The sequence below is a fragment of the Cibotium barometz genome, chromosome 16 (assembly GCF_041138505.1).
Source record: "Cibotium barometz isolate CiBa-2024 chromosome 16, ASM4113850v1, whole genome shotgun sequence".
NCBI lineage: Eukaryota > Viridiplantae > Streptophyta > Polypodiopsida > Cyatheales > Cibotiaceae > Cibotium > Cibotium barometz.
In genome coordinates, this window is record NC_141061.1 from 40,481,174 (window position 1) to 40,493,848 (window position 12,675).

Genomic DNA, 12,675 nt, shown 5'->3' on the forward strand with positions numbered 1-12,675 from the left:
GCCGTGCGACATTTGAGCTAGTGAGCCCCTAGCTAGCCCTAAATGTGTGTCTGTTTATATTTGCCTGCCCAAAAACGCCAACTGTTGACTAACATGATGGAGAATTAATGTAAAAGCCACCGTTCTACATACTTGCAATGACACACACGCCCATGTGTGTGTGAGCATCTATTCTGATTTCCATGGAATAGACACAAATTCAACAATTCATTTTCAGCCATTTCACTGTTGTGAGACCTGTTCACACTGCTTGAGTTAAAAACTTGCACACGTGCACATGTGAGATCATATGCATGAATGCACACGCATTCGCTAACTTACTAGTATTTGTAGCTTTGAGCCTGGCAAAGATGTATAAGGAGGAAGGGTAAGATTTTGGCTTGACCAGCGTTCCATATTGCCTACATAACAAGGCTCCGCATAATTATGATCCTCTTTAGTCCATATAAAAACCTGTGCCCTGTCATGCAACTGCAAAAACGGATTTTCAGCATTTGATTGAAATCGCAAGGACCCTGCATTCCATAAACTGTAAAGTTCTCAAATTACATAATCTTCTTGATTTTTAAGCTAATGCATACAAGAGCATCATCTCACTATACATCTCAGTTTAGAAAACACTTTGATCCTGCAAGAATTAATGGTCTGGAGAATTTTTCAACTCAAGTATGAGTAGTACAAAAAGATCAGGCTCATTTTATAAAAAGGGACGCATTCTACAAAATTTCAAAAACGATGGCCAAAAGCCCAACAGGCATTGACAATCCTGTTTGCATAGCCCAACATGTGTTTCCATAACAAATACTTTAATGATTGTTTACAAAAATGCTACTTGTGAGGCCATTTTCTTTTACTACCATGGCATTAGTCATCAGATTAGTTAATAGTTGCAATCATTAGTTTCAACAGATTTACAACATGAGCCACTGTAATTCACGTCTTTTTGTCATGCTCTATTGACCTAGCTATGTCTTAGTGAAACTACCATATAGGATTACTTTTCTATAGCGCAATGGGCATGACTAAGGCTTGTGTCAATGTCACTAGGGCTATATTAAACCTGCAAAATGGCAGGGCGAAAGGTACACGAAGATCTGCGTGCAGAGCACTTCACACATGGACATCATATATTAGCCCCCATTCTCACATAACTCTGGAATAGAGCCCTTTGTGAAGGCTTCCCCCTTGCCTGGACCACAAATACCAATGTTCCACCTCATGGTCAATCTCCGAAAAACCAAGGTCACAATCTTCAACACATTTTATGTCACATCTAGCGTATCTTTCTCATACAAGGGGGCTCAGGTGGAGATTGTTTCATCCTACCTGTACCTTGGGGTTACTTTTACAGGCCCAATCTTTTTGATGAGTTCAGCTGCTGATGCACGTTTGCTAAGACGATATGCATCCCTAGCCTGCCTACAGAGGCAATGTTTCCCCTCCCATTTCCAAAAAACGTGCACCAAATGTTGGTTATATGGGTGAAGAGAGCTCCCTGTACTGCTGACTGTTGCGCACCTTCCCCTGCTGAACACCTGTGTGCTTGCGCATTCTGCATCACTTTGCCCTCTTCCTCTCTGTGCACCCTTCCTCCTGCCATTCTCCTCACCCCCCTGCTGCATACCTGTGTGCCTGCACATTCTGCCCGCCACACCTTACCATCTTCCTCTCTACGCAGCTCTCCTCCTGCCCGCCATCCACCTCACCCTGCCAACCATTCACCTCCCGCTCCTACCCACCTTCTTTGCTGCCCTCACCATTTCTCCCCTCTCATGTGTAGATAAGCCTCTCCCGCTTCTTGCCTGCATCAGCATACGGAAAATTCTTATTGTGTTCAAGTCATCCGCCGTCATTTGATTGCCATTATGGCTTCTACCCAAGCCAATCCTTCTCCACTCCCACACGCTCTTGGCAGCCCTCTTGACAGAAATGGCCGTGCACTTTCTTGATGCACGTTTACTTGGACGAGGGTTCTTCCAAAATGTCTTCAACTCCTCGGAAGCCACTACTCATGCACATGCCGGCAGCCCATTTCCCCTTGGCCCGTGGAAATTCTTCTTCAAGTAGCGGTTGGAGTTTGATCCTATGCCAGAAGATTAGCGCCTTACTCTAATTTCTCTCAGATTTCGCACTCTTCCACAAGTTTTTGGGAAAGCTATTGGCTTCCATAGGACCTGCATTTGATCATGTCCTCGAAGTACCCGTCTTTCCAAGATACCTTGGTCTCCTTTGGCCGCAGTGGTTACTTCCACTTCTCATGGAGTACCCGAGTTTTTGTTCTTTTTCCTGACCCGTCCATCACTGATAGTTACATCTTGTTACAAACACCAAATACTCACATTGGCAGAGCTGAGTTCCATAGAGGAGAGGAGGGCGGAGTACAGATATCACGCTAGAGCTTCCTTCTCTGGACATAGGCTAGAGACATGGTCACCGGAGATTTCTTTAAGACCACACTGGTCCACACAAGCAGAAGGATGGCATCCGGAGATTGTGTGGCCACGATGGCTCTATTGTCTCCCCCTCACGTTCGAGTCATTGCCACAGATTTTTTCAGATCCCTTCCTTTTGCAGCCCCTCTATCCCCATACGTGATGGACACAAGGGATCGGGTATGGCGCCACACGAGAGAGGTGGTCCCCCTCGCTCTCCGGACTTTCTTGATGACAACGTTTACCTCTGAGCAGCTGGCTGAAGCTTTCACGCACTCCCCAGGGGAAAATGCCCTGGGGAGGATGGGGTTCCAGTCTCTCTGTTTCTCTGACGCTGGAATCTCATGGAAGGTGACTTCAAAGCCGCTTTCAATGAGATTATGGCCATAGGCCCGATGCCACAGAGGCTAACTGAGGGTTTGATACATTTGATTCCCAAGGAGGGTGGAGGTAGGTTGGAGATTCGGCAGTGGAGACCCATCACCCTCCTAGGGACCACCTACAAAATTCTAGCCAAGTACATCAGCTCGCACCTGTAACCTTTTCCTCCATAAGGAAAGGCTAGAGATAGGTTGGAGATTTGGCCCATCACACTCCTAGGGACCACCTACAAAATTCATGCCAAGTCCATCAGCTTCCGCTCGCAGCCTTTCCTCCCCGACTTTTATACATGGCACACAAATAGGTTTGGTTTGGGATAGGAGTACCCTTGATAACATCTTCACTTTTTGGGAGGCAACAGCCTTGGCCCGTCTGCAACATCAGGATTTGATAGCTCTCCTTCTTGATTTTGAGAAGGCCTACGACAAGGTGGGCTAGGGATTTCTTCAGGGGACACTGTGTCAAATGGGCTTTCCAGTGGAGTGGATCCGAGGTGTTTCTTGACTTTACTCCCCCTCTCACTAGCCAGGTTCTCAGTCAGGGGGCCCAAGGAGACTAATTACCCCTTACTTGCTTGGTCCGACAAGGCTGCCCTCTCGCATCCTTCCTTTTCTTGTTGGTAGCTAAGGCCATGGGCAATTTCCTCTCTGCCCAGGAGATCAGTTTATAGGAGTTGTGCTTACCTATCCATTCGTAGGAGGAGCTGCTCGACTCAAAGTTCATCGATGACACAGTAGCATACGTTGCGATCGTGATTTCCTACCAAGCATCCGATGCACAAATCGGATCAACTGGCACAAGTCGTGTGGTTTTTGGGTTGTCTCATCGCCTGCCCTAACTTTGGAGGCAAGTTGAGGCTTTTCAGTGGATCCCATACGGCACTCCTATTTGTTATCGTGGATGTCAGGTTGGCAATGACATTTCCACAGAGCAGCATCTGGCCCCTCTTCTTCTGAGCATTCGAAGGAAGTTGCTATACTGGAGTTCAGCCACGCTTTCTTTGGCTGGCGGTTTTGTGGTGTTGAACCCGGTCCTTCTCATCACCATGTGGTACATCACTTCCTAGTGGGCCTTCTCCGGGGGCACGCAAAAGAGTACTAGTGACTAGTATCAACAAGCATGGCTGGCATATTGACCCTCAACCGCCAAGGTGGTCACAGAGGGATTTTGGCGGCTATGGTTATGGGAGGGCCGCCTGCTCATACGTCTTCGGTGGAACCTAGGAGAGTGAACATGGCAAGATTCCTTTGCCCGTGAGGAGACTCCCGGCACCCCCTTCTTTGAGTACACCGCACGGCTGGGCCGTATGATTCAAATGCCCGAGATTGAGGCCACCCCAGCAAAAACGGGACACTAGCATTCCCAGGGCTATCGCCTCAATTTCCTTTCAAATTCTGGAAGTGGTTCTGGGACAATTTTTGGCCGCGGAAGATTACAGTCTTTATGTGGCAGGCAGCCCATCAAAGCTTAGCGGTTGGCACTCTGTTGGCCATCGGAGGTAGATCTACAGTTTTCTCGAGATGTGGCCATCCATAGGAGTCCCAGTGTCATTGCCTTTGGGATTGCCCAAAGGCTCAGCAGGTTTGGCAGAGGATTCTCCAAATCGGCCTCCCAGTACTTGGGGACAGTGGCTTGGGACACAAAGGCTGAGACTATCATGGCATGCGAGGAGGACGGTGAGGGACTGACACTACAAGTTGCTCAGCATCAGATCTCAACATTTCCATTTCTACTCCCCTCTACAGTTCCTTGCACTCCAGGCTCTTGTCAGCAATGGGAGATTTGCAGCAATATTGCTGCATGACATATATGGCGAGATTATTGCAGCGAGGCCATTCAGGGCACCCACACTTGGGGAAGGTAGTAAGACCCAGGGGCAGGGGTCCTCCCAAACCTCCCCCAAGTCCACAGGCACCAGTGGTGCCACTGTACTGTTAACTTGTTAAGACTACAAGAAGTGGTCTCTAATGAGACCATGACACTTGAGGAGCTCGGTGCCTCCTCATCTCCATGGACACTGGGGGGAAACTCCAAGGTGGCCCTGATCACATGCAGAACATGGGGTTAGTCACATCAGTCCATTCTCACTCCACCAAGGTTCTAGTATCATAGGGCATCCACCATATAGCCATAGGCACCACAAAGCATGAGTAACCATCACTGGGCAAGGGTCAGTATACCAACGCTTCCTAGAGCGACCCACTACTCTCACTGGATGGATCACAGAGCCATGTGTGATCACTTGTACATCACATCTCTTCATCTGCCACCATCCAGACTGAATGGAATAGAAGCAACAATCTCTTCCTCCTCTGGTTTCGCAAATCCCTTGACCTGAAGGGGCACGCCTATCCTGAAAAAAATCCCCGACCACTCATCTAAAAATGCACTAGTGATCCAGTGGTTAGGCATAGCTACGTCAATCTGTGCAATCCGTCCATGACTCCCTCTGAGATGCTGCGTAGATGTCACTCTCTAATCATCTGGAAGACCTTTAAAGTTCTTCCACTCAAGAACTGTCGTTGCGCATCTCTCCCAGCCTGGCCACTGCATATATCTTGCTGCACCCAGGGGTCTACCAAGATCATCTCTGATAAGGTCGTTCCACATAATGGGCTGCCTGTCAGCCTCATATACTAAGCTTGGGGGCATGTGACGTAAAAATATCCACATACTACTCCAAGCATGGAAGATGGAAGAAACTAGAGGGGAGGACCGGGAGGCGGTAATCTGCAACAAAAAACATAAAACATGTGATGTGCCTCCAGTCACCACCGCTCTTGGGACACATCTAAGAATATGATACATGAAGAAATCCTTCCACCATGACTCAGCACCAGGAAGGAATACCTCCAGTCATCACCGCTCTTAGCACACATCTAAGACTATGGTACATGAAGAAATCCGTCCACCATTATTCAGTACCAACAAGGAATGCCCTAACCACCAGCTTGCAAAGTAGAGTTTTGCATTGGATCTTTCGATCAATGATGTTCAATCCCCTTCGTGTTTTGGAAGGATATTAGTTTCCCAAGAAACTCTGGCCCTAGTACCTAATGTGCCATCAAGCCGTGCCCATAAGAAGTTCTAGATCACCCTCCACAACTGTCGAATGCACCCATGGTCATAGCACCAACAAGAAGTGACTCTCGCCCTGGTACTTCATGTGCAAGCAAGCCCTGACCACAAGAAGGAACATAGTATCCCAAGCAACTGTGGCCCTGGTACCTAATGTGCCATCACGACCTGACCATAAGAAATTGTGGATCACCCTCCACAACTGTCTAATGCACCCATAGTCATAACAGCAACAAGAAGTGGCAAGCTCTAGCAAGCAACACTTGGTTTGCCACCAAGGCTCTAGACACCACATCAAGCTTCCTCGAGCTCCAGTGAAGGATCTTTTGCAGTAGTCTTGAGTCTTGAGTCTTATGAACAGCTTAATAATATCAGTAAGTATTGTCAGTGGATTCATGAGGGTTTAATGTCACCCCAAGTAGCCTTTGCTTTGAGCTCTGTTAAAATGTGACATGCAATCCTCAGAAAAGCTTACCTGCTTCTTGGGAACCGCTTGAAGGATTTTAAAAAAAAGATGGGTTTCAAATGACATTTTTTTAAAAGGAATAAACCATGAAATAGCTTTTACGATGTTACACCCCACCTTTATACCCCTTCACAAATGGGGTTTTTTCACACTCGAATTGCCTGGAGCCCACATGGAGAATTACTATCACAACCATACCCTTGAGTGCTCCATGCCAAGGCCATCCGTGTGTCTTTCCATGTTTTCGACGATATTTGAATGTTCTCCTTCAGCCATCTGACCTCTACTGCTAGCCAGTCAAAGCTCCATTGACCTCAAACGTATCATCCTCAACTCTCGCTGCTTGCAAATGATTGATGCTAAAAAATATGGCAGATATATTCTTAAACCACTTGTCTGCATGCCTCATTGAAACAGTTATCTCTGGTCTTGTTTATCTGCTCCTTGTCAATAATTCCGGGAGTTACAATTCCAGATAACCATAAGATCTGTCAAAGATGGTAGATCTACAACTGTAGAAAGTGATTTTTGATGCTTAAAAGGGTATGCATATAGGTAATAATGACATATCTATGGAAATACGACATGATGCCATAAGATATAGTACAGCTTTCTTCCTTTCCTTAAAGCCTTGCTTGATCATGACAAAAAGATTTGTTTCTATAAGACAAAAACCCTTTTGCCTTCTTCAGAATATCAGCACTTTCTCCTCTCTTATTAAACATCAGATAAATATATTAAAGGTCTTTCTTCTTTCATATAAAGCCTGCAGCATATTGAAACACTAATTTCAAGAAGAATTCTGATCACCTTTGGGATTGAAAGAGAACTTTCTGATTTTGAATGTGCTGGCAACACAGTCTCGTAAAGTACAAACCCAGATATCTGCATAAATACTTTGTTATGAGAAGTAAGTGAATTGAAAAGTGCACATTGAATTCGATTTTGATAATTCATTGTACGGGAAAAAGACAAATGGGAACAAAAACAGAAACGAAAGTTTAAAGGGGGCTGAAAAAAGGGAACACTGTTAGAAAGGGAGATGCAAAAAGAAGAAGAGGGCGAGAAAAAAGATTGCTTGGAAGAAGGAACAATATTGGCCTAAAATTGGGGTCTTTGCGGTGGAAACAATAGATGTTGTTGGGAAAATGGCTGAAACCATGGGGGGAAACAGCTGAAACACACCATTTCAGAAATAGAAATGGCTGGAATGGCTTAAACGTGTTTCAAACCTCTGGAGCCCCCAAAATGGCTGAAAAGGCCCAAAAACCTAGCATTTTGACCGTTTCCAATATCTACGGAATAATCATATCACTAAATTTTACAATTCACTGCTTTTATAAATCTAGTCTACACTTTATAAAGGCGGTTGATAATGCCTCTCACAAATCCATACCAAACTACAGTGACCTCCCAGATGTGATGGGAAATAAGTGGACATGATAATATGTCCTTGTTTAAAATGCACTTAAAAAAACATTCTGCACAGGCCACACTTTTTGTGTCACCAGAAATGTGAGCAGTGAGAAGAAAAATATACCTGATTGAGGGATTCCATTGTGCAAGGCTCTTGCATTGGTATCCCATTTGGAGGCACACTCAGGTGTTCAATTACATCAAACAAAGCTGCCATCTTTTCCAACCGCAATCTTCCATATGCAATCCGCAACGGTAGTGAAGGTGGCAGGGGGAGAGATATCTGGTTGTGCTTAGCCAAAACCCTCTTTAGTGCTGAAATTTGACACAAAACAAAACTCACAATTGCAACCTAAACATATCGTTAAACAAAGGGTGTAGAACTTGGTATCTATATATGCTCCCACACACACACCCCACGCACACACACACACATAAGAGCATACATTCATACAAAGGTCTGTGTACTGAGTTTCTATCAGAGCTCCAAGGATTCAGGGTAGACTCAGCAATAATGAAGCCTAGCACTAAGGATCATAACAAATAGAAAGAATTATTACAGCAAAAAAGTAGTTGATAGGGCATATGCACCACTAAAAACAGAAAGAATTAACACAATATCAACTAGCTGCAACTTGAACGAAAACTTCACAATGTGAAATTTGCATGTCCGCTAATACAACATAAGATATACCTAGATGAATCCAGGAACATGCCCAAATTCACCTTATAAGAAAGTGCAATTTATAATCTCATGGTAGTCATCCAGAAGACAATAAACCATCAACTCCATCATGCATAGTATGGACTAGATACTACGACATCCCCACCAACGTCATCAATGCCCAATAGTGGGTGTAGAACTTGGTATCAATAGATCTTATTGACATCAACCATAGACTCGATGGGTCTACGAGACCAGAAAGTGGAACATAAGTTCACCAAGATAAAAATTGCTAACAAAAAATAGACATGCGCCAATCCTACAAGTACATCGGTATAACCAATGGTACTCATCTTGTTGGATATCCTTCTCCACCGTCATATTGTATTGTCTAGGCACCAACTAGCTTATGTTTGTGTGGCCCCCTGAGTAGTAGCCCAAGCACGCCAAGCATCCCCATATTCACATGGAAAGGTGGCCTAAGAGGCCAGATGGTTAAGAGAAGGCTAAGATGAGATTTAGGACACTACTAAATATGCAAGATGCTATATCCCATACAGTCCACACATACAGTAGATAGACTTTACTCTTGGACACAATGTCCTAACATTATGGGGCCCAAACAAGACCCAAGATGAGCCCGGATGATTGTGGGAGATGGGCCTAGTCCACACCGCGACGGTGGAGCCGATTATGACCACGAACTTACACAGTATTATTCGCCCCTATGTATATAAGCCTATATAAATACACGGCTAGGCCCTTCTCTACACAATTCATCAATCATCACTCTAAGCTTACTTTCTAGCTTCTATTAGGATACAACCTCCATGTTAGCAAAATTCAAGATCAGCCATCAAAGCTTCCTCTCACAAGAGCACACGGGTGTAGCTTTGCCATCTATCATAACACATCAGTAATACAATATTCTTGCATACACCACACGTATCCTCTTACACATCTTGTGTCATCCTCCTCTATGACAATATACATGGACCACTCAAGGCCGAGCCGCTCTATGATGAGAGAAACAAAGAAAATTATATTAACACCTTCAAAAGACCCAAAGGATCTATGAGAGAGAGGGACACACACACACACACACACATTTTTTTTTTTGGGTAATATCCAGTGCAATATATTTATATGCTCATAAATTTACAAGATGGGAAGTCTCCAAAACGGAGAGTATCCCAAATGTCAGAAACATAAAAAGAAAAGCTCTAAACAAAAGCATCCATATCACCCTCATGGTAGGCATCATATAAGGATTGCCGCAATGAGGCTCTGAAGGATTCATATGACTGGTGATTCTGCGGACCCAAGTATGCCAAATTATGCTCACTCCAAATTGTCCAAAGAGCCCAATATCTCACCCAAGAGAGAAATAGTGAGTATTGGGACAAGGACCGCATATATCTGCCAAAAAGCCAGAAATGTTTCCCAAATATGTGACTAGGGAAACGGAGCCGAAGAAAATCTGAAATTCTCCTGAGGAGGATCCTGGAACAAGGGTAGTGCCAAAGCAGATGAAGAACAGTCTCTGAGGGAGCCTGACATCTTAGACATGTGGAAGGTGCAATGTGACGTTTAGCAAGTATGACCCCCACTGACAATGTGCCTGTCAAACATCTCCAAAGAAAAAGTCTTTGTTTCAATGGCATTTTACACGTCCACAACATCCGGAGATTCTTCTGCCACCATGAGAGGGGCTTCCTTATATGCCACAGAGAATTAGCATGTTGATGAATCCATGGGGCAGGCTGAAGAAGCCTGTAGGCTTTGATGGAGGTTAAGGCAGGAAGGGGAATAGGATGAATGCATGTAGTAGATGGCTGCAATTGCCAATCCATAAGCCTGTCTGTGTCAGCCACGGGTGGAATAGGTAAAAAGGGATGCAATAAATCAACAATTTTCTTCCATATCAACCTATGATGCATTCCCAATGCATAGGTAGCAGTGGCCCGGGGAAAGGGTAAGACATATCCCCGATCATCTACCACATCATGTATGTACCTAATTTCCAATTTCATAAGATTGTATGCCCGAACAGGTTCCTGTAAAGCAAGTGGAGTGTCAAAGATGGCACTCCAATGAATACTTTCTTTCCTCATCGAGTTTGTTTCCAAGCAATTATCAGGAGCCCATTTGACCTTAGAGAGAACTTGTTTCCAATCAAGTATGAGGGCAGTAGAGAAAGGACAACCAGGTATCCTCCCTACAAATCTCCCAATCACAACCTCCCAATGATCCGTAATCCAATTACCATAAGCACAAGTCCTCATGTTGACACACATGGATGCTAACATACAAGTCCATGGCTGCTGTTGACGGAAGAAAGTATGCAACATTGTAGCCTTCCTTGCAAGTACATGATATTTTATATTGAGGACATTAAGTCCACCATGCATCCTTGGGGAGCACACCATTTCCATCTTCATCAGTCTTAATGCTTTTACAGCAGTTTTTGTCTTCCGTAATATCTCCATAGCTTGAGACATAAAAGCTGAAATATCCCTGGAGGACCAATGCAGCAAGGGCAAACAGAACTGGACATAGGACATCACAATGGATTGTACTATTCTGAGCCTGACATGAAGAGGCCAAGTAGAAATCTTCCAGTATTCCAGTTTATGTTGAAGTCTCTGGAAAATCCATTTTAACTGCTGCTTTCTGGTGATATGCCCTCCTATGGGATATCCCAAATGCCTGACAATATCTTTGGAATGCACCACCTGACCCGGCCAAAGAATAGAATGCCAGTCACATTGTTTCAGGGGGAGTAATTTAGATTTTTCAAAATTGACATGCAATCCCGCTGCTAACCCATATAAAGAAAGAGTGGCCATAAGCATGCGAAGTTCCTGAGGAGAATTCTGTGGCATGAAGAAGGAATCATCAGCATATGCTTGTGCCAAAAAAGATGTAGCCCCTGGGATTTTGAGACCAGTCATCTGTCCTGTGCTTGTAAGATGATCAAGATACATCAAAAGAGGATGGGTCGCAATGGCATAGAAGAGGGCACTGAGAGGGCAGCCCTGTCTAACTGATCGACCCAATATCCATGACCGAGACGGATGGCGCCCAAGAATGCATTGAGCAGTAGAGCCAGAATAAAGCCAATAAACAGCATTTGCCATCTTGGGACCAAAGCCCAACTTTGTCATGATCTGAGAGATAAAATCCCATTGAACATTGTCAAATGCCTTAGCAATATCCACCTGCAATATAAGCACATCTTGATGCGAATACTTAGCATATTCAATTGCGTGCGCGCGCGCGCGCACAGTTCTATTAATGCCCACAAAAGACCAAAGGGTCTATGAGACCAAAATTCTTACAATGTGGCCATGAAATGACATTATCATGGAAAAAACATAATAAAAAGTACAACTACAGCTGAAAGAAAAAAACAGCACTATAAGTGCCAATGGTAGAATGCTACAATGCTACAATGTGAGGGAGTCAACCCATAGGGTCTTTAGTAGACGCTTAATATATCTTTCTTTCTTTTCTTTCAGATCTAAATCTGTCGGGTGGAGCATCTCCGTGGACCATTGGATCTCCAACGTCTAGCTTGCTGCACCTGAATCGCTTTGTCTAGGGAGACATCCGGGAGGTGGGTGGTACCTGAGAGTCGTGACAAATGCGCTATCAATGTGCGCTACCTGATCCGTCATGTAGGGGTATCTAGGTCAGGGCTCTCTCGTGGTCGTCAGCAAGGGCCTCCATCATGGGTCCAAGGGAAGAAACTTTTAATGGTGGATTGTGAGGTATCTGTGGTCTGCCTCTGTGCCTCTTTACATAGTTCATCTCTGGACAGTGCAGCTCCATCAGGTAGACTCCCAGGCATTCTTGGTTTGGCAAATCCCTCACTGAAGAGGCAATAAAACCTCCCTCATATCTCATGGCACATTGGGCATCTGAAAAGATACGTTCTCTCCAGCAATGTGCTCTGCTTGCCGAGTCTCCATCCTCAAGTGCTGTGTGAGACTTTGATCTGCCGAATCGCAATTCTCATGGCATGTCTACAAATATTGCCACACTTCTAAATGAAGCCATCCTCTGTAAGCCTAATAAAATTGTCCCAGTAAAATTGCATCTTCATAGGAAGCTGCAGTGGATCCAGCCATGTGACATAGGTCTCCAACCTATAGAGGGCAGCTCAGATAAGTCGCTTAACGTCCTGTTGGTGGCGGTAAGAGGTAATAGCGGTGCATCCTAACTGTAGTGGAATG

At 44.8% G+C, this 12,675-nt stretch overlaps 1 protein-coding gene across 5 annotated transcripts in view; it reads right to left on the reverse strand.

Annotated features, from left to right (window-relative positions):
- Positions 1–12,675, reverse strand: part of BGAL17 (beta-galactosidase 17) — a 189,727-nt gene that overhangs the window by 87,128 nt on the left and 89,924 nt on the right. For all 5 annotated transcript variants that reach the window (XM_086810584.1, XM_086810582.1, XM_086810586.1 and 2 more), the window contains exons 12-14: positions 7,898–8,088; positions 7,168–7,242; positions 322–471 (exon numbers count right to left, since the gene is read on the reverse strand). In XM_086810584.1, coding sequence (XP_086666710.1) covers positions 322–471; positions 7,168–7,242; positions 7,898–8,088 — 416 coding nt within the window. The remainder of the gene's footprint in view (positions 1–321; positions 472–7,167; positions 7,243–7,897; positions 8,089–12,675) is intronic.